The 24064-nt window shown below is 45.8% G+C and overlaps 1 protein-coding gene across 2 annotated transcripts in view; it reads right to left on the minus strand.

The window, feature by feature from the left end:
- The window catches only part of USP48 (ubiquitin specific peptidase 48), a 725601-nt gene that overhangs the window by 123458 nt on the left and 578079 nt on the right, over positions 1-24064 (minus strand). For both annotated transcript variants that reach the window (XM_078642611.1, XM_078642612.1), the window contains exon 22: positions 4126-4230. In XM_078642611.1, the coding sequence (XP_078498737.1) occupies positions 4126-4230 (105 nt within the window). The remainder of the gene's footprint in view (positions 1-4125; positions 4231-24064) is intronic.

Below are 24064 nucleotides of genomic sequence, written 5' to 3' on the forward strand. Positions count from 1 at the left end.
CTGTTGGGAAAAGTCCGGGTAAAAGTTCACCGTAGCATTCTCAAAGGCCACCGGGCCCTTCACCCGCGAGGCCTGCAGGATAGCGTCCCGGTCTCTATAATGAAAAAGCTTCGCTACAATGGGTCTCGGCGGGGCTCCCGGCTTGACTTTGCCCCCTGGAACACGATGTGCGCGTTCCACCGTGAAAAATTTTGTAAGACCAGAAGGGGCCAGATGGTTCAAGACCAGATCCTCAACCAGGAGATCCACCGAGTGGGGTTCAGGGTTCTCCGGTACACCAACCAGGCGAACATTGCAGCGACGCGCCCTATTTTCAAAATCCTCCAGGCGACGGGTCATGAAGTCGTTCCCCCGACGGAGATTTCCGATCTCTGTCTGGAGCTCCGAGACGTCCTTCGTAAGGCTAGACGATTTAATATCCAATGATTGTACCCTCTCATTCGTCTTGCCGAGATCAGCACGAATCAGATTCACCTCAATAGCCACGGTGTCAAGTTTATGGGCCAAGGCCTCGTACTGTAGGCCGATGGATTCCCTCACACCCGAGATGGCGCCCATGATATCCTGTAGGGAGGGCTCCGCCGACTCTTCCAAAACTCGTTCGGACGCTATACTGGAACCAGGCAGGGCAGCTCCGGGGGACCCCTTAGAATGGGTATAACGGTCCATGACATTTGATTGAACTGGAGCTCCGCGCAGAGGTGTTTTCGTCTTGCGCGTCTCTCTGTCCCCTCTGCCCGCCATTTTGAAGATGCGTCACAGGACAAGCCACCAGGTTCGACGGGCCCGACACCCAAAGTACAGGATCAAAAGTACACTAAAAAGGGGGCACAACTCGGGTAGAGGTCGCCAAGCCAGCAAATAGGTCACATGAAAGCCCAACAGCCGATCTGCCTCCAAGTCTCAGTCGCAACACGACATCCACACCCGTGGCCCAAGTCGGAACAGAATCGAAACCGAAACTTAGGAAGGGGGGACCCACAAGGCCAGATCTCCTGCCGTTGTTGTTCAATTGCAGGACGGCTACAGAACCGCACCCCGTCCCGGGCGCACCTCAAGGGCGGAGCCCAAAAGTTCAGAGCACCATATCTCAGGAATACGAGATCCAAATCAATTTCTGAAAAGTGCCAGGGTAATCAGCCAAACGTCCCCCACACGAATTCTTGCAAGAAATCAGGATTCAGCCAGGATAAAATGCCGGGAGCGGCGAGGGTCCGGAGAGCGCTGTGCTCAAGCGGCCATCACGGATGCCCGCCAAGCTCCTCTCTATTGCTTTTTCTTAAACTTTTCGTGTACTATTTCAAGATACATATCTGTGGTCTATAGAATAGTGCGGACATTTCCCTCGGGAACACTACTATCCTTTTATTTTTTACAAATGCCTAATTAGAACCAGGCAGAAATGATGATCTGGTAAGAACTAAACTTGCTGGTAAGAACTAAACTCAATAGTAATAGATTGGGAATAGTGTGTTCCTTCAAATAGCAATTTAAAAATGCAGAGCGAAGACAGCTCCCACAAAGAGAAATCAAAAATCCGCTTAAGAGACATCACCATATTGCTTCTCTGCTTGTCCCCTCCTCCCAGTTTATAGACAAGCATGCTCTAGAATTAGATTAGGAACCAGGCAATGGATTGCACATGCTTTATCATGCCCATACACATTTCCTCACTACACTGATGCAAGTCTTATAAATGTTTCCAAAATTCCCACCAACACCTCCAAACCCTTTCTCACTTCAAGAATGTTTTGATGCCTATTTACACATACTCATTTTTAACCAGTTTATATATTGAATGTGTCAGGTTTTCTTTAATGCCCTAATGATGTGCAAAATAAAGAGTTTCTCCTTTCTTGATACACCAATGATTAAGGTGGGTTTAGTGGAAATATAGGAAAGTGCAACAAACATGTCAGACACAGAAAAACAGACTTTTGGGAACATCTCCAATAACTGTGAGCCCTACAAAGCATGGTTTTAATTTTTTGGTATTGCAATATATATCCCACTGCAGCGGTGGCTAAATTACTTTTAATCTCTGGCCCTTTTTCTGTCTTAATGCAAGGTGATGCATTTAATGTTGTATTGTATTGTAATTGCATTTATATAGCTCCTACTACCCCATACGAGGCGTTGAATGCGCTTTTTCGTCGAGTAGCTCGCTACTCCGGGAACCATAGAGGATTAGTGTTTAATTAGTGTAGTGAAACATGCAAGTACATTTTAAGTGGTGGATAGGTTAGTCAGTTATTTAGATATGGAAGGATAGCAGAATGATAGAAGAGGGAAAAAAAGGTTTGTATTTATATAGCGCTTGCTACCCCTGATGGGGTGTTGAAGCACGCTACTCCGGAAACCCATAAAGGATTAGTGCTGAATTAGTATGGTGAAATATTAAAGTAATTTGAATGGTGGATATTACTCAGTTATTCTAGTGAGAAGGATAGCGGAGGGATAAAAGGAAAGAAAGGTTTGCATTCATGTAGCACCTGTTACCCCTGATGGGTGTTGAAGCGCTTTTCGGACGAGTAGGGCGCCACTCCGGAACCCATGAAGGATTAGTGTTGAAAATTAGTATAGTGAAATATGAAGTAATTTGAGTTGTGGATATGTGTGCTTGAGCATCAGGATGCAGGAGTACATCAGTCCTAGCAGTCTGAGACCATCTCACTGAAATCTAGGTTAGAAGCTGAAACATCGCTATCATAGTCTGAATATCACAGACTTTCTTCTCCATGGGATAGGCACGAAACTGCATTGTGTCCAAAATGGCTTTGATCAAGGTGAGTGTCTGAACGAGTCAGGTGTGACTTTGGCATGTTGATAGTTAACCCAAACAATGTTAGGAGGTTCTCCATAGTCAGGGTTGGAAAAGACTACCTGGGGCGAGTCCACCTTCAACAGCCAGTCATGGAGGTAGGAGAAAGCTGAGACTCCTGACCTCCAATGATATGCTACAGCCACAGCAAACCCTTTCATAAGCACCTGGTGCACTGGTATGGCCAAAGGGGAACAAAGCAAACTGAAACTGGTTGTGGGCCACCATAAACCGCAGTAACACCTGTGGGCCTGCAGTGTGATGATGTGAAATAAGCATCATGCAGGAGCAACACTCCATGGTCAAGGGGAGAAAAGACTTGGGTCAGGGTGAGTGTCTTGAACTTGTCCTTTTTTCTGAAAGGCATTGAGAGGACCAGTTTCTACTATGGGACAGAGGCCCCTGTCCTTTTTCAGCACCAGGAAGTAGCAGATATAACAACCACAAGCAACTTCTGTCTCCGGGACCCTCTCTTTGGCCAGAAGAGCCTGCACTTCCTGCTGGAAGAGAGCAGATTGTCTTCAAACAGCTGTTCTAAGCATGGTGGCAGGTGCGGCATGGTTATGAAAAATGGCAAAGCATAACCCCACTGAACAATTTGCAGGAGACATCTGTCTGAAGTGACTGCCACCCTGACAAAGCTTTAGATCTTCCTTCCGACTTGGTGGCTGTGTGCCGATAAGCGCATGCTAAAGAGGTTTGAAGGGGTGGAAAACTGGGCAGCTGGCTGTGCCTGCCCCTCTCTCTGATGCGCACCCCGCCACAGAAATGAAATGGCTGTTGAAACTGTTGAACCTGTGTAGGCTGGTGGTGGCATTGAACGCCACTATAAATGCCCAGAGGGGGGGGGGGGGGGGAATTGCTGTTGTGGCTGGTGTGTGGGAGCAAAATGGCCCAAGGACCGTGATGTGGCCCTGCTATCTTTGAAGCACTCCAGCGCCGTTTCAGCCTTCTTTCCAAACAGGCGGGAACCGTTGAATGCATGTCTATAAGACTGGCCTGAACGTCTCCAGAAAAGTCAGCTGAACACATCCATGAGTGTCTGTAAAGGGTTACACCAGTGGCAGTAGGACTACCGATAGTGAGTAGTATCCATCCCGCAGGAGATGGCGAACATTAAATGTCTCAACAATTTAGGTAGGTCAAATCTTTTGTTAAATGAGCCATACAATAGTTTTAACAACTTGTAAAGTCAATCCACTGTCTGCAACTACAATTAAAACAAAAAACAAGGGAGCCAAAAACTGATGTAAAAGTGTGATCATAAAAATCTACAAGTGCAAAGGGGCAAAGATTTTTCTTACTTGATTAAAGTCAGGGTCCATTTCACCTTCTGGTGGCACATCCTCTCTTTCATCTTCTGCTTCTGAGCTGCTTACATTCAGTTCAGGGGCTGCTTCTTTCATCACCTGAAATAATACATAACGTAAAAGCAGTGCGCTTCACCTGCAAGTGCATCTCTAACGACACAGCAATAGATGACATACAAAAGGCATTATCTGTTTATAACCAATCACACTGCAACCCCATTTAAACTGCAATGACCACAAAATCACCACAATCCCACTGTGTTTCAATCACTGTCATGGCAAACAAATCAGACCCTATAAAACGCCTACTATTACCAAACCCAAAGCATTAACAAGCGTTAGCAAATCTAACAGTTCTCACTTGTATGATTATTGGCTTTTTAAAGGAAACTGAGTGCAGAAGTGATGTCTACAAGGTAAGCACCATTCCAAGCGAATTAATACAAGATAGCTTATGTTTAAAAGAAGGGCACATCAATTATTGGGAAAAAAACGATTTTTTAATCCATTTTAGAAAATCCTTTATCACATGGACTCAAAAAAGGGAAATGTAAGTTAGCTTGTAAGCATCTGTTTGTAGTGTGTAATGCTGTAGATTCACATATTATGCAGACTCCTGCCATCTATTGTTGGGCTCAGTCATTTCCAAGTTGTTTTTCTTGTACAAAGTCTTTTGAATAACAAGGCATATAGTAACTCATCCATTATCTGGCAATGTGATTTGGAACCGAATCCATGTTACACTGTTTTCTGCACAGCGGGTGAGAGAAGCATGAAGTGGTGAGTAGAAAGAGTGTGATGCACATGTATGGAGTGTGGAACGACCTCACACACTACATCAGAGCCTCATCCTCTATTCTTTAATTCTCCAAGACACTGAAAACGAGGCTTTTCAATTAACCAACTTACCACAGGCAGGGCTAGGGTGATAGTGTGTTTATGAATACACATAACATAGCATATTGTGAAAGGAGTTAAAATATTATGTTGCTTATTAGATAAGTAACAGTTTCGGTTCGTAGCATGTGCTTCCGTGGACACACATGCTCTGAATAAACTTCACAGCAGTACCCTTCTATGAGCGGTGGCTTGCGTGCAGATGATAAAGAGGACTGAAATAAGTCCTTACCACCATACCACCATATGGCCAACCGCACCCTGACGTCTAGCAAGGATGTCCACACAGTGTTTGGTGGACATATGTTGCTTTGACCAAATGGCGGCTTTACATAGATCATAGATCAACCAGGGGAATATTCTGAAGAAAGGTCCTAGTTACTGTCTTCTTCGACATAGTGTGTGCCCCGGGTGTAAGAGGGAGGATACTTTGCCCTTGGATAGCAGATCTAAATGCACTGAACTATCCATCTAGAAATACCTGCTTTAGATATAGCTTGATCCTTGCGAGGTTTGGAGAATGCTACAAAGATTTGGCTCACTGAGCTTAGTCATGGCAATGTAATACATGTCAGAGCGTTTAACGTCTAGAGTGTGTAAGGCTCTCTCTGGTACAGAGTGTGGTTGTGGTAAGAAGACCAGCATTTCAATTGGGTTGAGGAGGAAATGGAAACCTTACAGTTGGTTCTCAGTACTACCCTGTCCTCATAAACCTAAATGATTCATGCTTGCTTATCACAAATGTGTCTGAGATCAATTACAGCAACAATAAAAGACACTTTTCAGGAAATGTACTGAACAGAGCAAGAGTGGAGGAGTTGGCAAGGTGACCCATGAGTCTAGCGAGGACTACATTGATGTTCTACACTGAGGTCAGAAGAATGACCTTTTGGAGATCCTCCATGAAAGCCTTCACTACTGGTATGCAAAAGAGGCAGGAGCGTTCCCTTTTGTATGCAACTTTATATGGCTAAATGAAAACGTATAAAAGTATAGGCTAAGCCGCACTTCTGGAAATGGAGTAAATATAATATGATACACCGGACAGCATGTTGTAGGGGGCCTACTGGCCACATGGACAACACGTTTTAGCGGTCGCAAGAGGAGGATCGGGCCTTATGTGACTGTAAATGAATCATTTGGCATGTCCTAGCCTATTTTGGAAGTTGGTTACTGACTCGCAAAATAGTTTGTCAATCAGTATTAGGAAGTGGCGTTTCAAGGGCGTCCCTTACTAATAGCGAGTCGCAGGGCAATGTATGAATGTTTTGCGACCGGAATGCGGATGCAAAACATTCATATTTAATCAATCCAGTGAAGGAGGTGGTAACCTATTCGCAAATGGGAAGGGGTTCCCAAATGTACCCTAGTGCTGGAAGTATGCGAGGAGGACTTGCGGATTGAGTTCCCATTCATGGACTTCTTGGTGCATCTCACAGAACAAGTTCACAAGGTATTTGTCCAACCCAAGAAGGTAATCCACTGTGAGGAGAATGCAGTGATGGAGTGCTTAATGCCAAATGGTCTGAGCTAACAAGGAGAGAGGATGAGTGAGTGCCGCCCTGCTTTTGTAGGTAGTACACGGAGATCTGGCTGTCCATTCCTACGAGTACCACTTTGCCTCAAATGAGTGAAAGCAAGGCTTTGAAGGAGAGAGGACCTGCTAAAAGCTCGATGTAATAGATGTAGTGTCCTTATTTATGCTGGTCCCACACTCTGGACAGACTGAAATGTGCTCCCAAACATGCTTGAGAGGCATGTATGGTAATGGTAACTTGTGGGATGGGATCTAGAAAAGGGCTTTCCCTGCAACAGGTTGTTGCTGTTCCACCACTGCAGACAGCAATGTACGCTAGCCTTTACCCACAATAGATCCTCCATTAGACCCGCTGCTTGTGACCACTGTGAAGAAAGGCACAGCTTTAATGGAAGAATTTGGATTTGGACTTTGGGGGCGCTATGGCGATGAATAACACCATCATGCTGAGAAGGCACAAAACAGTTCTGAAGGTGAATTAATGATTCGGCTGAGAAAAAGGTACTAGCTGCTGAAAAGCAGAAATGCTTTTCAGGCTGTGATAGGCTTACTGGTGATTGTATTTAGTGATGACTTGAAGGGTAATAAGTGGGATTTGGTGGAATTGAGGGTGAACCCGACGTTGTGGAGCAGGAAGATTGTATCCAGTGTGTGCAACAAGCACTGGGGATTGCTTGCACTCTCTCTATTGCAAAGAGGCAGTGAGAAGTAATGTTAGAGCTTGCTCACCTTTTCAAATCCTAACTACTGACAACAATAGGAAGGAACTCCTTACGTGCTTATCCTATCTCTATTAACCTGCTTACAGGGAACCACTCTATGGGATTAGAAGGGCTCTCACGCACTGGGATTCCCTTTGGCTTTCTTTATCAAAGAGTTCTTGTTCAGATACCTAGTGTATCTGGATGGGCTCAACCCTGGTAACCAAGGGAGCTCTCTGATTATTATGTGGGATCCTAGAATTAAAATTGTCTAGGGTGTCCTGAGACTTAATGTTAACTACAAAAAAGGTTAAAACCAGCCGAGACACTCAATGGGAAATTTAAAATCCTTGGGTCAACGTGTTTCAGCCATTACTCCAACACATCTATGGGCTAACTGCTTTTCGTCAGGATCTCACACGGATTTGTGTTCTTTCTAATGTGAAACACTCAATTCACCCAATTCGAGAATGCCATACATACCGACCTATTTTGTCTATTTATTTGCATTTATCTGTTCGCATGAGAGACAGAGAGATAATTAACCAAGCAAATCATCATAATATATCTTTGTGTGTATCTCCTTTCATATCTCCATGTGGTTTCTGTGATCACTACACATCGAGCAAGAGAAGTGCGTAACCAGTAAGAAGTGCTATTTCACAATGTACATGTATTCTGCATGTACTAGATTGTCGTATGGTATAACAGTATTATTCTTAAATTTAGCAAAGGTATCTTGTTCACTCCACTCAGCTTGCAATATGTATTGTGACATATTCCTTCTCACTACATAGAAGCGTTCTATCTACTGCTCCATGAGGGACCTTGTAGTCAAACTCTGTTAATACAGAAATTAGGACTCATTGTCATAAGGGTAAAAAACATAAGGATTCTCCATGTTAGAGGGCCCTTCAAAGTCACCCCTCGTGCCCCACTTACTTTATCAAAGGTCTCGTCCCAACAGTGAACCTACTTGGTGTCTCTTTCCCCATTTCTTAGCGTGGGAAATGTTTTTCAGCCATAAATAGCAGACATTGCTTACTTCCGTAGCACATGACCAGTGTACGTCTACGGATGTGCCGCTACTTTAATGGTTGGGTGCCAGGGATAGCTTCTTTTCTTGCCATTTCACTTTATGTGTAAATGAAATAACTATTGTTAAACACTTAAGGGGGAGTAGTTCCTCGTTGGTGAGAAATGTCAACCCACAGTGCGGTGAAATCAAAAAGCCAACCTACGGGTTCACAAGGGAACCGAGTGGTCAGATCTTAATGCCCTCCCACACCTGGTAGGGTGTCATGCTTTTGGGTCAACATTTCCTACTAACGAGGAACTACTCCCTCTTAAGTGTTAAGCAACAGTATTCTAGGAGGAGCATGGGTGTAGGGCCTCTTTAAATATATAGCTCTCCACCCCATTCTTGATATAAAAAAATCAGAAGGATTATGATCGTAGTTTCAGGTACCCTTCATAGGTAATCTCGGTAGGGCATTATTTTAGACATTCTAACATTCAAAATATGTTTCCGTATTTCTGTTGGGGTAAAGGGTAATTAATTTCAACTATCTTCAGGGCCTAATAAATATAGCGTTTGCATGTTTAGGGACACATTTTGAAGGGGCCACTTATGTACAGTATATTATGGCAATCTTTCTCAATGATATTGGCTGCAATAGAGGGACACCATGGACTTACCTATATCTACTGACCAGTTGTTCCGTAGAAGGGTGACTGTGTCCTATGTTTATCTCATCATTTAATCCTGTTGAATGGATTACAGATGATATATCCATCATCACTCTTTCTCCAACAGGAGTCTATCTGGGTTTCTGATGCAATATAGAAGTAATTGCTCCATTACTACCAACCTAAGGTCCTCAACTGTATAGCCGGCTGTCAACAAATTGGTTGTGCTTTGTCCAAATGTCAGATTATTGTGATGTTCACAATCAGAGTTTTTATCATTGTCAACCATACATACCTGAGATTACATGGCTAAGTGATTGGGTAAATGAATTGTGTGGAATAACAGTTGGTATGTTTTCTTAATTTCCAATTTTTTTTTAAGACCTAGATCTATTGTGTTGGACTGTGTTATCAGACTACAGATACTGCAATGTCCGCATGGGCAGTGACCGACCACACTAAGAAAATTCAATCGCAAAGATGGTGCTACTACTTTACGTGTTTGTTTTCTAGGTCTTGTACTCATTAGATAGAAGATCCCTCAGATTGCTACCTCATCTAAGTGAAAAGAGAGGCTTCTCTAGTCTGGTGCTGCCTAAATTCAGAATACTCCAATTTCTGTTGATGGTCTTCTTTATGTGATTTGAGGCTATGTTATATGTGGTGACACAGATCATCCTATCCCCTTCCTTTTTTCTCAGAAGGCTTTCCAGAAGAGCTTCCTTGTTCTGATTGTGTGCTCTTTTCTGGACTACTGAATGGTCTTCTCTGGGTAGTTTCTTTCTTTGAGTTCTTTGGTTAGAGTCTCGACTTGTTTGTGAAAATCCTCTGTTCAGCTACAGCTCTTCAAAGTCGTAGGAACTGCCCAAAAGGTAGGTTTTGTGTCAGAGGTTTCAGATGGAAGCTGTAAAACATGAGTAGGCTGTTTTTATTTGTTGGTTTATGCTACGTATGTAGCATTGCCTGATACACTGTATCCCTCCAATGAAGAATACAATTTCTTTGTTGCTATTTTTATTTCTAAATTTTAAAATATGCCACGGAAAAGGGGGGCAGGGGGGCTAAGAATCCAGGTTACCTTCCCACACAATCAGAATGTCATCCATGCCTTTTATTCAGTTAACAAAGGGTTGTTTGTACTATTTCTGTTCTAAAGGCCTGCCACACTTGGGGCGAATATATTGCCCATCGATGTTCTTTGCACCTGCAGAAACAATGTACCTCAAATTCAAAGAAATTCTGTGTCAATCTTACGTATTCCAAAATGAACATATTGTGGAGTGGAATAGTTCCAATCCCTAGAAAACAGGAGTTCCTCCAAAACCGTTAAGGTATCCGCTTGTGGCAAGCTGCTATATAGACTCTCAGTATCCACACTTATGAGAAGGTTATTCTTTGAGTCGAAACCCGTATCTTTGAACAGGTTTAAAGTTCCTTAGTATCCTAGAAGTACTATGTGGCATACAAAGTGATTGCAGAACCAGGATAATGTTTCTAACACAGAACCTATGAATTAAACTATTAGTCGACCAGGGGGAAGAAACTCGTTTTTGTGAATCTTGGCTAGGATATAGAAATACAAATCGGCGAGTCCTTATTCACTAAACATTAAACCTCATGTTTTGAGAACCAATCTCCTACTTCTGTCTCCTCAACCATATTCTTTTCTTTCCCTAAGACTGAAGGAGTTGGATAAGATTCTAGATTTTGAATTTTTTTTAAATGTATTTCTTTGGCCCAATAAGCAAAGGCATTGCTGTCTGTAACAGTCAGCATTCGGAATCACCTCCTCCATTGTCTGCAGGCTTGTTTCTAATCTCCAGGTCAGATTTCTATTCAGACGTGCTGCGTATTCCTCCTTTGACATGTTGTGGAAAGTTCTGATTGTTTGATAGAATATTTCCATGTCTCTTGTGACAGCCTATTCTAAGATGAGAATTTCTACAGGCATATTTCATTGGGCGGGGGATAAGTTAACTTACCTTCGGTAACAACTTATTTGGTAGATACGCTATCTAGCGGCAGATTCCTTACCTTAGAATATTCACCAGGCGTCAGACTAGATCCAGAATTTTTTAATCCTCTTGCATGCTGGAAGGTGGTGTTGGTTGCGTTGCATTGCATCATCTGCGCCAGAAGTGACATGTGCAGTGCCTAGAAAGGCGACGCCACCCCAGCGGGCTGACCTCAGTTCTTGACTGTTTTTCCGCACCAGAAGCACGGAGCCACCTGAGGAAAAGAGACTAATATGCCAAAGTGAAGTCCCAGAGGATCTCTTATGCAAGACCACCGTTGGCCAAACGGCGGGGATTGGTAAGAAATTTACTGTCAGATAAGAGTCTCTACCGGAGAAGGTATTATCGAAGGTAAGTAACTTGGTTAGATGATAGACACTTCTAGCTGCAGATTCCTTACCTTAGAATAGAAACCGAAGCAATATCTCCCCGGAGGTGGGTCTGAGGAATGTTTTAAACTAATAAGTCCAGGAGGACCGATTATGCCGAACCAGACTGTCGCGACAGTAGTGTTTGACAAACGTATGCAGTGGTGCCCATGTAGCTCCCTGACAAATGTCCAGGCTCGGAACTCCACTAGTCAATACAGTGGCTGTGGCAGTAGCTTTGGTGGAATGAGCTCATAAACCCTGAGGGGACGGTTTCTTAGCCATTATAATTGAAATTGAAAGTGTTTTATTAAGCGCTCGTATACCTAGCGGTTTCTTGGCGCTGAGGGGACAAGACCTTAAAGGGAAACAATGAGAATGTTAATTTAGGACACAAAAGCCTGTGAGAACAAGAAAGTGTTCAGCGTGCTGCGAAACTCCAAATAAGACACTGTCGTCCTGATGGAAAAAGGGAAGGAGTTCCAGAACACAGGAGCAAGAACAGAAAACTTCGAGCCACCCGTTTTGCTCTTCCTGAACCGGGGAACCACCAAGAGAGACAAAGAGGAAGACCGTAATTGTCTGCTGTGAATGTAAGGTGTAATTTTGGAATTGATAAAAACCGGGGCCATCCCAGCGAGAGCCTGAAATGTCATACAGCCCATCTTAAAAAGAGCTCATTCTCTAATGGGGAGCCAATGAAGGGATTTGAGGAGAGGGGTGACATGGTGCGATTTAGGTAGACCATAGGCTAGTCTAGCGGCTTGGTTCTGTACAGAACATTGCCGTAGTCTAGACGGGAGAGGACCATTGCATAAGGATCAATTTGAGGGCTGGAAAGGAAAAGAACCGTGAAATTTTACGGATAGCGCGTAGGGCAAAGAAACAGGAGGAAACCACCGAACTAATCTGGGAGTGAAGGGTAAGGTGTTGATTAAGTGTAATCCCCAGGGTCTTGACAGAAAAAGAAGGTGTATCAGATCATAATGAAGAGGATGATCCATCAAGAGATGGCTCTCTTCTGAATGGCCTTCCTTTTCTTTGCCCCTGCAAATCCAACAAAGAGATGATTGTCGAACCCGCAATTCTTTAGTACAATCAGTATAGAACGCTAACCTTCCTTTTGGGTCCAGGCATTGGAGTCTCTCGTCTTCTTCGGAAGTATTGGAGGTGGTGCTGAGGTAGGGAGGGTTCTGGTTTGCCCGATGTGAAAAGTTGGGACCACCTTTGGCAAAAAGGACACCAGAGTTCTAACACCAGCTTGTCCAGGAAGAATGACGTGTAGGCTAACCTTAGTGGCAAATATCACCATATGGAAGAGTCTTTAGTTGTAGGGAGCCATAGAGGGCAGCTGTGCATCGGCTCAAAAGGGGAACACATGAGGAAGGGGGGAACTTAATTCAAATTCCATTGGTGCATAATGAAGGGTGTGGAAGGAAACAAATGCTGCAAACCTTAAAGGAAACTAGTCACAACAGGTGACTTAAACAGAGAAGGTTGAGCCATCACCTGTATAAAGGCAGAAATGGCAGACAAATTTCCTTTCATTGGGCTCAAAGCAAAGCCTTGCCGGGCCAAGGATAGAACTAAGAGGAGAACTTCAGATAAGGGTGCCAACAGAGGATCAATTGATTTACAAGCAAACCATGCCACAAACTTGTCCCATATGCAGGTGTAAACAGTTTTGGTAGAAGAACACATGGCTGCCAGAATGACATTGCATACTTCAGGAGGGAGATCAAACACCATTAATTGTTGCTGTTAAATGTCAATGCATGAAGGTGGAAAGTGGGCAGGTTCAGGTGCAGTGCCCTGCCCTGTTGCTGTGATGGAAGTTCCTCTTGAACGGGCAGGGTACCTGGAGGACAGATGCTCAGGCTCAGGAGTTCGGGATACCATACTCTCCATGACCACTCTGAAATCCCTAAGATACCCCTAGTCGTTCTTGATCTTCTTGACAATTCTGGACAGTAGTAGTAGTATCGGCAGACAATATTATAGGAGTCCCGAGCTCCACTTTAGACAAAATACCTCTTGGCCGCCTCGTTAACTCAAGCCTGCAGAACTGCTGACATTACATTTTGTTGGAGGTGGCAAAAAGATCCAACCAAGTCTCCCCCCAGTCTCGGAAGAGACATTGCGCCACATCTGGATGAAGATGTCATTCACGAACTGCTACGCATCGACAGCCGAGTTTGTCTGCTCTGGCGTTCAATGAGCCCTCTAGAGGTTGAACCACCAGGAATATGTCCTGACATTCCAGCCACGTTCAGAGGAACAGAGCCTGTTGACATATGGTCCAGGACCCCACCCCACCCCGCTTGTTGCAATACCATATGAGGTGGTGGTGTTTGTAAAGACCTAAATTAGCCCTCCATTGAATGAAGGAAGAAAGGCGTTCAATACTTGGTTCCAACCGACTGATGTGGAGCTGAGATTCTGCCAAAGAAGAGAGGCCTCTGATCTCCACCTCTCTAAGGTGGCCGGCGCAATCCAAAAGTAACACGTCTATCACCTCTTTGAGCTATGGGTGGGGAAGAGAGAGAAGTCTGCAATTGACTCAGTTGCAGTTCGTGATTCACCACTGCCGGTCGTTTGCAGTTCAGTTCGATATCTGGATCAGGTTGGAAAGATTTCGCTGATGGTGTGCCCACTGAGTCTTCAAGTCCCACTGCAGAGCCTGCATATACCAATGGGCATGTTTTACCAACAGGATGCAGAGGCAAAGAGACCCAACATCCTCAGTGTCAGTCTCACTGAACTCCAGGATAGAGGCTGAAACATCGGAATTGTAGCCCAAATATCCTGGACTCGCTGTTCCGGCAGATAAGCCAGAAACAGCATTGTATCCAGAACAACTCAGATGAAAGGGAGAGTCTGATAGGTAGTCAGGTGTGACTTTGGCAGGTTGATAGTGAACCTCAGCGAATGTAGAAGGTACACTGTAGTAAGAGAAGTCCAACACTGGCTATCAAGGAACCACCTAAAACTCAATCAGGACAAGACTGAAATACTCCTCATCTCAAACAAAGAAGAGAACCCTCAAATTACAGAATGGCTATCTGCAATCGATAGACTCGACGGAAACATCACCCTGGCGGATTCTGTAAAATCACTAGGCGTCACTTTAGACCCGAAACTGAACATGACCAAACACATTAAGATCTCGGCAAAGAGCGCCTTCCTGAACTTAAAGCTATTGAACAAAATAAAACCTTTCATCCCAGCCAAGGACCTTAAACAAGTTACCCAATCACTGTTATCCAGATTAGACTATGGGATCGCAACACTGCCAGGCTCAGCAAAGGTGCACCTGCCCCCCTTAACACCTTAGGAGCTAGTAAACAAACCTCCCCAGTGCTGCGCTGTCCATTATCCAGTGCTGAACTGGACGTCCAGCGGTCGCACGCAGCACTGGGGAGGTAGTGCCCGTGACGACCGTTGGCCGACGGCAGCACCTAAAGGGTTAAAACAACACTAAACGCAGCAGCTAGAATGGTCACAGGAGTGAAGAAATTTGACCATATCTTCCAGTTGAAATGCGTGCCAGTTTCAGAAAAGCCTGCCTCACCTACAAAGCCCTTCACACAGGCAAACCCGAATACTTGGCCTTGAAACTAAAAAAAGCTGGACAAACCAGGTCCCTCCGGAGCTCTAACACACCACTACTCATCCCAATGAAAGCACGCAAACAAAAAACCGCAGCCCGATCCTTCGCGGGAAACGCGCCCAAAATCTGGAACGCTATTCCCCCTCATATAAGAACTATCTCCTCCGTCGCAAAATTCAAAGAGCAACTCAAAAATCTTTTCCTTGATCGGTCCCTAGCAAAAGGGCAGAAGACACAGAAGAGCTTTTGACAATACCCACCAATGGGGATGGGATACTCAGATTACGGCCATCCTGATAAGGTACTTCGAGTACGTATTGACACTGTTGACTTTCCCTCCAATACGCAAAGTGTATACCCGATATTGTCTCGAGACTCTTGACACATGTGCTGATATCTGCACTGTACTCGCTGTGAATGTTTGTTTGGTCTTTGCATTTGAACGGTTGTGAAGCGCTCCGATACCTCTGGGTCTGGCTAGCGCTATATAAAACCTCATAATAATAAATAATATTAATAATAGGTAGTCTAGAGGTGGGACACAATTGCTGGGGAGAACGCCACCTTTCAATACCTAAATCATCGAGGTAGGGAAAGACTGGAACCTATGACCTCCACAAATAGGCTGTTACCACCCCCATCACATTAGTTAACTCCAGAGTGGCAGTGGAAATGCCAAGAGGAAGCATAGAAAAATTGCAAATGAGGGTGGGAGGGCAGTGGGGAGAGGACTGGGCGAACTTCTCTCTTGGGGGAGCCACGGCCACGAATTGACTGAGCCTGCTGGCCGTGGTAGCTAGGGGGGATTGTACATGGCTGACAGCCCCTAACATAGCCATAGAAGGGGCATAAGGTGGAATAATGGCTATTATTGAGTCACAGGGAGACCCAGTGACCTAGCAATTGATCTACTGTCCTTGGATCTCTCCAATGTCAAATCCACCTGGACTCCAAAGAGACGCGTTCCATCAAAGGGCATGTCCATGAGCGAGATTTGGACATCTTCTAAAAAGCCAGTATTCCTCAACCAGGCATGACGTCAAAGCACCACCAAAGAAGCTATGGCTCTGCCCAGAGAGTCGTTGTATCGAATCCGAATCCAATTGTGAACTTTGCTGCGTCTCACCCATCAGCAACAGCTTGGGAGCGTATGGCCCGAACTTTGTCAGGGACCATGGGCAGCACCTGCGCAACCCTATTTCACACAGTTTGGAAATAACAGCTAAATAAGTTCGCAGTGTTCACAGACTGTAGTGCCAGGCTGGTGGAAGAGAAAATCCTTTTTCCGAAGGTATCCAGGCTCTAGAATTTCCTATGCCACTTCTTCGTAGCTACTGTGAGAGGAGAGAGGAGGCCAGTGTCTGATGAGGTATCCAGACTACTGGCGTCAGCCAAGTCCTCATACAAGTTGTAATCAGCCATCAACTCTGCCGAGGGGTCAATATAGGTATAGTGATCCTCAGATCCCCTCCATTTGTGTTCCTCAGTGAGCCGTTCAGTGAAATAGGGCTCTCTCTCTAATCTGGTCCTAATCGGTGCCAGGAGCGATGCCGTGCGATGTCAGTCCAGCTCCTAGTCGGAAATCATGATGGGGTCGCCGCTACCGGGAACAGAGCCACAGTGACAGTCCCCAGAGGAGGTTGTGAAGTCGCAGCTAGGGAAAATCCAAATCCTCTGGGCTTGACTGGCGGCAAGGCGGACCTCCCGAACTCGTGAGCTCCAGAAGGATTTGACCACCCATACATGAGGTTCATGGCCCATAAAACTCACAGAGTTGGGCAAAGGTAACTACGGCTTCAGGAATATAGGGGAAGTGCTGTGCGGACCCAGTTTCTGATGCCTGCTACACGAGAATCACCTGCAAACGAGGTTGGGATTTGTGGCATCGTTCCATCGCGTCATCCAAAGAATGTGGGGAAAACAGATTATTTTTGTCTGTGGTCAATTAAAAAATCTCCTTGAGCATGGGCAGAATTTAAACTGTCTGCTATGATTTGGAGATGGTCTACACAAGGAAATCATTGTCCTTGTGGAGGATATGCATAGCCATCTTGTGGAAGGCTGCATCCCTTTTTATGGCCTCATGGCAGTGGTTGTGTCATTTGGGTGTGAGGGACTAGCTGGATAGTGATCAGTCAGGATCCCCTGGAGGCTCTACATTATTGTTGTCCAACAGGTCATCAGTGGGCGCAAGGTCATATGGTGTGAAGTCGAAGTCCACAGAATGAAAGGGTCTGGTAGTATGAAAGAGGTGGAGTGTGGGGGTGGAGGAAAAGATAGAGAAGGAATTGGCGGCACATAGAGGATAGTGCTTGTACCCTTGCCCTTGCGTTTGGGGACCGGGGGAAACACCAAGGCAAGTTCCTCCTCGAACGTGGGTTTTCGCTTCTGAGGCAAAATCTCAAATGCCAAGGAAGGCAGTCATATGGAAATCTTGACGGTGTGGGGATGGATCAAAAACGTTTCTGTTTTATATCCAGTTTGTCCTGAAGGTGCTTAAGGATAGGTTACTCCAATTCGTCAAGGCCCTCCACAGTATTTCTTTCAGCCCTGATTGTGTGCCGAAATTGCTCTTGGATCATTGGTGTTGTCAATGCCAATGGCTCAGGCAACAAGGGAGTTTACATATCTGAAAGTGCTCTGGGTACCCAGGTAGTACCTGTGACCAGGGTGGAGTCGGCGTTAAGGGTTTTGGTCATTGCAAACCAGTGCTGGGAAGCAATGGGGCTCTGGAGGGCAGAGTCTTTGTTGAAGAGCGTGATGCCCAACCCCTTGAGGGGACTGCTCTAACTCGATTGAAAGTCTTTTGGGAGATCTGGTGTGTCTCTTAATTTCAGCTATACTCATTCTCCAATCTAAAGTCTTTACTCAAAGTCCGGAAGGTGTGGGGTTGCTGGGAGCCTGCTGGTCTTGGTGCTAAGTCAGAGCCATAGGGGTAGATGGCCTCTGGGGTGAATGACGGTTGGTGGAGCAGAACACCTGAGGGGCTGGCCTCTTTGACTTCCTCTATGTTGGGAGAAGACTGATCCCCGAAGATGTTGGGTGTGTCATTGGAACGCTGTATCTGCATCTTGAGGTGTGCACACCATCTCTCCTGCCGATATCAAAGAGGCTTCTTAGAATGGAAGATCAGGCCAACCTTGAACACAGTGCTGTCATGGTCAGGAGAAAGGCAAAGGTGGGACACACCTGGTGGTGGTCAGTCCAGCTGAACTTAAATTTGTTTTTTTAAAGGGTATCCGTTACATCACCTTGTGTGCATTTTCCACTGGAAGGAAATGGAACATATTTGAAGACAAGGGGCCTGAGACCCTGTGGTGTGTGAAGACAAGGCAAACTGGTTGCCAAAACGTAACTGCTGGATAAAAGGACAACGAAAGTTGTTTCCTGATATCGGAGTCTTAAAATAGACAGGCTGAGTCTGAACGGAAGCGTAGAAATGCATGGAACTCAGAGCCCCAGTCGTGCACATCCAAAACCGATGGCAGAAAAAACAATCTAACACCGAATTAGCTCCTATGCAAATTGACAGCTAGGGGAGTAATCACCATATTCCATGTGACTTGAAAGACTTCTTTGAGAAAAAAAAACTTGCAAACATGCAAGTTCAACACTACATGGATTTTCCTGCAGCACACGATGCACAGGGGCAAAGACTTCACTTCAAACAGTTTTTCCTCTAAGAGTGTAGAGAACTAAGACAGAATATACGTGCTGCGCATGGTGTAGTGACACAAAGGGGTCGATTCCGATTCTGGGAAAAAAACGTCCGTACGATTTGTATCCGGAGCACTCTCCGTACAAATCGTACCCGTCTGTCCGAGTCGCGTAGTACGATCCGTATTCCGTGAATCCGTCTGAATCGTCGCGATCCGTACATATTGCAAGGCTGAAACCGTGAACCGTACGACTCGTACACATGCCGTACGACTCGTACACATGCTGTACGACCCGACGAGTACGATCCGGACCGGGGTATGAGGACGTGATTCGTACGGTCCACGTCAGGTAAGGGTGAGTCGTACGGAAAAGCACACAAACACATACACACCGTACCCCCCATGATCGCAGGTGTACGGTGTGTACCCCTGCGATCATGGGGTGTATGCTCCGTACCCCATGTACAATGGGTGTATGCATCGTACCCCATGTACGATGGATGTACGTACCGTACCCCATGTACGATGGGTGTACGCATCGTACCCCATGTACGATGGGTGTACGCACCGTACCCCATGTACGATGGGTGTACGCAAAGTACATGGTGTACGGTGCGTACACCCGGCGTACATGGGGTACGGTGCGTACACCCAGCGTACATGGGGTACGGTGCGTACACCAATCGCACATGGGGTACGGTGCGTACACCCATCGTACATGGGGTACGGTGCGTACACCCCATGATTGCAGGGGTACGCACCGTACCCCTGCTATCATGGGGGTATGCACCGTACCCGGGGGGGGCCGTTCCGTACCTGTTTCGGTGCGAACTCTGCTTTTACGGCTGTTTTCAGCTCCCGTAGAAAAAGGGTGGTACGGTGCGTCCCCGACACGTATCGTACTTGCTGGGTCGTAAAAACCAGCCACGAACCGTACAGATGTCGCGTACAGCGGGTTCCGAGGGAGAATCGTACGGAGATTAGAGTCGTACGGTCTCTATACGACTTGTACGGAGTACGGCTCCTGGTACGAATCGTACTTCGTCGTACGTACGGGGGACGTTGCAGGGTATGATTCGTACGGGAAAAATTCTCTGAACAGCTATTCGGAACGGTTTTTCCCGTATCGGAATCGTCCCCAAAATGTGGGAAAGATGTTGGATGATCTCTTCTTTCCAGGAAGGGCACTTGTATATCTGCAGCAGTACAAGCTGATTACAGGATAACATTTTCTGTTAGTTGCAGGTGTCATCAAAGATCGACATGCTCTGCATATACTGTAAAGCATTACATCCCTTGAGTTGTGGCTAGCGAGCGAATGGCGCGGATGTCTGAAAAAGATTTCTCAAAATTGTTTGGCCAACTTTAGCCTCTTGGCGGGCTTGCATCCCACACAGTAGTTTTAGGTGAATGTGTTTGATGTTGACCAGGTAGTAGACTTATATATGACTAAAATGAAAATATTCCCAAAGAAGGCCACAGCAGTTGTCTTCTTACAAGTGGAATGTGTGTGAGGCATTATGTGTAATCTATGCTTAGCCTTAGCAAAGCTCATTTGTGTACACCTAACAGTCCCTTTGGCGATACAACCTAGGAATGGCTTGCCTGTATAAGGTTTTGCAAAGGCAACTAAGAGTTACTTGGTCCTACATATGGATTTAGTTCTAGCAATGCAGTACATCAGTGCTTTCTTGACATCAAGTGTGTGCAAAACCGCAAAACCCTTTTAGGCAAAGTCTCTGAGAGTATGAAAAAAATAGGCAACACAACTGTCTGGTTTTCGAAAAGCCATGTATCCAGCAAGTGAACAGAACAATTTAGTGCTAATGATTATAAACGTACGGGCCAGTTTGGTTCACTGAAACTACAAAGCCTATGTGCTTGTTGTACGAGTTACTTAACTTCGGTAACGATGTATCTGGTAGAGACGTTGTCTAGCCGCAGATTCCTTAACCTAGAATATCCCCAGGCGTCAGACTGGATCCGGAATTTTTTTATTGCAGCAGCACCTCTGCGCGCTGAGGGACGGCGCAACACGACCCCGCCCTGACGTCGTCCACGTACGTGACGTCAGCAAGGTCATACAAGTCCCTCCCTGCACATTGACGTCAGTTTTCTTCGGAGAAACTTTTCCGCGGCACAATGCGGAGCCACCAACAAAAACTGTGAAAGTATAGGAACAGTGTGCGAAGGATGAAAAATCCGTGAATAAAGGAGGAGGATGGTGCACGACACCAACGTAAAAGACAGAATTCGAAACTTCCTACATATAAGTGAAAAAGCTGTGAGAAAGAGCCCTGCAAGCGACGTGAAGACCCTACCCCAAGTGCAACAAGGGAAGAATATCTCCCCAGACAGAAATAGACTGTCTGCTCCATGAAGGTATGAAAAGACTGGCACTACCCCTATAGTAATGGAGGTCTGAAACAGAGCTCAACAGATCCCCAAAGAAGACGACTATAGAGGAGACAAGAACCCTGAGTCAATAGAGAAGACAGGAGGGAGGGAAGGCAGCAGGAAAAGAAAAGAAGATGAATATCCTGATGAAGGTGAATCAGAAGGCATAATTTTACAGGAAAGAAACCCCTTGGAAGGAACCAGCTGTATATGGCAATTCTCAAAGGGGCGCAACAATTTGAGCACCTGTGAGAGAAAAAACAATGGCAACTGTAAGAGGCAAGTGCAGAACCCCACTTGGAAAGGTCCTCGCAGAACTGGGAGGATGGGTGGGCGTTAAGGAATCTGCGGCTAGACAACGTCTCTACCAGATACATAATTAGCGAAGGTAAGTAACTCGTACATCTGATAGAGACATCTAGCCGCTAACTTAGAATAGATACCACAGCCATAACACAACAAAAGAGAGAGAGAGAGGAAGAAGAACCACTCTCAGCTCAATGGTGCACTATGTGGACACTAACCAAAGGTTGAGAAAAACATGAAGAGATGCAACCAGACCCTACCAGGCTAGCCCACGCAAGGAAGGCCAGAGAGGCTACAGCCAGGAACCAAAGGGCAAGAGGTAGAAAATGGACGATGTTTTTAGAAGTGCAGGCGGAAACAAGAAACGTGCCAAGTGCACACCTAGTCTGCAAAGGGGTGACAGGGGCGAACAGTAACAATCTGAAGCACGCCGATGTGGGCCACCACTGAGACATGCACAGAGCAGACAGCCACAGAGATAACAAGGTGGCGTAGCTAAAATAAGCATAGGACTGCCCGACCAGGCAGCTTGACGAATAAGGTGAGAATGAACTCACGAAATACAGATATTCAGGGTGTAAGCCCTAATGAAAGGGGGTTCATCCGAAGGAAGTGGCAGCAGAGGCCCCAAGTACCAAGGGGTAAAACGGAGGAAGAATCTCTAAATTCTAGACCACATCCTCCGACTGGGAGTAAAGTAACCCTTGTCCTGAAAGAGATATCGTTTAGTATCTGAACACCAAGAAGGGAGCAGAGTAAAGCTGGGGAAGCACCCCAGGAAGTGAAACTCGAAAAGGCAACCATTGGCAATCCTGCGTGCATCACTGAAAAGCTCCCTGACACATGGAGACATTGAATCAGCCCTCGCAGCCGCGAAGAGAGGTGAAGACGTAGGAAGAAGAGTACTCATGGCAACCTGCATATATATATACACACATATATATATATTTATTATATACACACATATATATTATATACACACATATATATATACACACACATATTATATATATATATACACACACACACACATATATTATATATATATACACACACACATATATACACACACATATATTATATATATATACACCGTCAATATGTACACACACACACACACACACACACACATCTATAGCAAGACGGCACACGAGCGACGACCATTCAGCATGGTTGTTATAGGAGCACACCCAGTGCATTAATGGCAGGCGGTAGCCGCATTTGAAGCGTGATTAACTCCATGAAAACCTCCCAAGGAGGAGAATGAGGTAGAAGCAAGACGACCCATGACTTATAGAAGATGGCACCAAGGTACAACATTGAGCACCGTACTTACCATGTAGAACTGTGCCGTCCAGCAAGAACGGAGCACAGAAAGAACAGTCCGTTACAGGAAGGTATGAAAAGACTGGCACTTCCCCTATAGTAATAGAGGTCTGAAACAGAGCTCAACAGATCCCCAAAGAAGACGACTATAGAGGAGACAAGAACCCTGAGTCAATAGAGAAGGAGGGAGGGAGGGAAGGCAGGAGAAGAAAAGAAGATGAATCTCCTGATGAAGGTGAATCAGAAGGCACCATTTTACAGGAAAGAAACCCCTTGGAAGGAACCAGCTGTTTATGCATAGGCACAACATTGAGCACCGTACAACGGAAGATAAGAGCACCAGGTGAAGCATAGAGCCCAGTTGTCATTAAGCAGAGCTATATAATAGCATACCAGTACCCCACTTGGAGTATGGCACACCACAAACAACGAAGAACAACTCTTAGGGCAAACCACTGTCAGAGGACCAGACACAACAATCTGTTGCTAAATGAAAGGGTAACTATCCCAGAAAATGCAAAAAGAAGACCTGAGGCTTACTGCCAGCTTAAAACACATAACGCATCTAAAGGATGCTAAATGAAAAGGTACCACCCCAGAAAAGACGCCTGAGGAATACAGGCCTAAGGGGGAGGGTGAAAGCCCGCAAGGAGGCGCTGAACAGCCGATTCTGCATGAACATCAAAGAATAAAACCCCATCAAAGGGTAGATCAACAAGTTGCTCCCGGATATTCTTTGGGAAGATGCTATCCCGCAACCAAGCATGGCGCCGCGACGCAACCTAACCAACCACAGCCCGGCCTAAGGAATCAGCAGTATCCAAGGCCGAGCGGATTGTAAATTCAGCAAGGTCACGGCCAAACCGGAGAAGATGAAGGAGGTCAACACGAGCACCTTCAGAGGTGGCAGAAAGCAGAGACTCTGCAGAGTCCCACAGGGCAGAGGTAGCCCGAGCCAGGACACATACTGTATTTAGTGACCGTAGGGCAGCTCTAGTGGAGACAAAGATGTTTCGACCCCACGACTCAAGCCATCTGGACTCCCGGGAGTGAGGAAGCATTAACCGAGGCAAGGAAGGGAAGGCAGTTTGCAAAACAAACCCATGCATGTCAGGGTGGACAAATAAGCAAACTGGATCATGTGGAGCAGGACAGTGGCGGTGCAAGACAGAATGAGCCACCAGAAGCTGACCGAACCCAGGTGCCCAAAAGGGCATCATAAAGAGGAGCTTCATAGGCAGAAGCGGCTCCACATTCCCTGACCCACGGTGAAGGACATTAAGCAGAGGGTCCACAGACAAGGGGACTGAAGGGGGCTGCATGTTCAGAATATGAGTGGCCAAGGAGACTACTCTCAGAAAAGCCGCACTGGCCTCGGTAGCCCTCCGTGGAGTGGACAGCAGCTCATCTGTAGGTGAAGGCTGTAAA

The sequence above is a fragment of the Lissotriton helveticus genome, chromosome 5_1, assembly GCF_964261635.1.
Source record: "Lissotriton helveticus chromosome 5_1, aLisHel1.1, whole genome shotgun sequence".
Taxonomy (NCBI): Eukaryota; Metazoa; Chordata; class Amphibia; order Caudata; family Salamandridae; genus Lissotriton; species Lissotriton helveticus.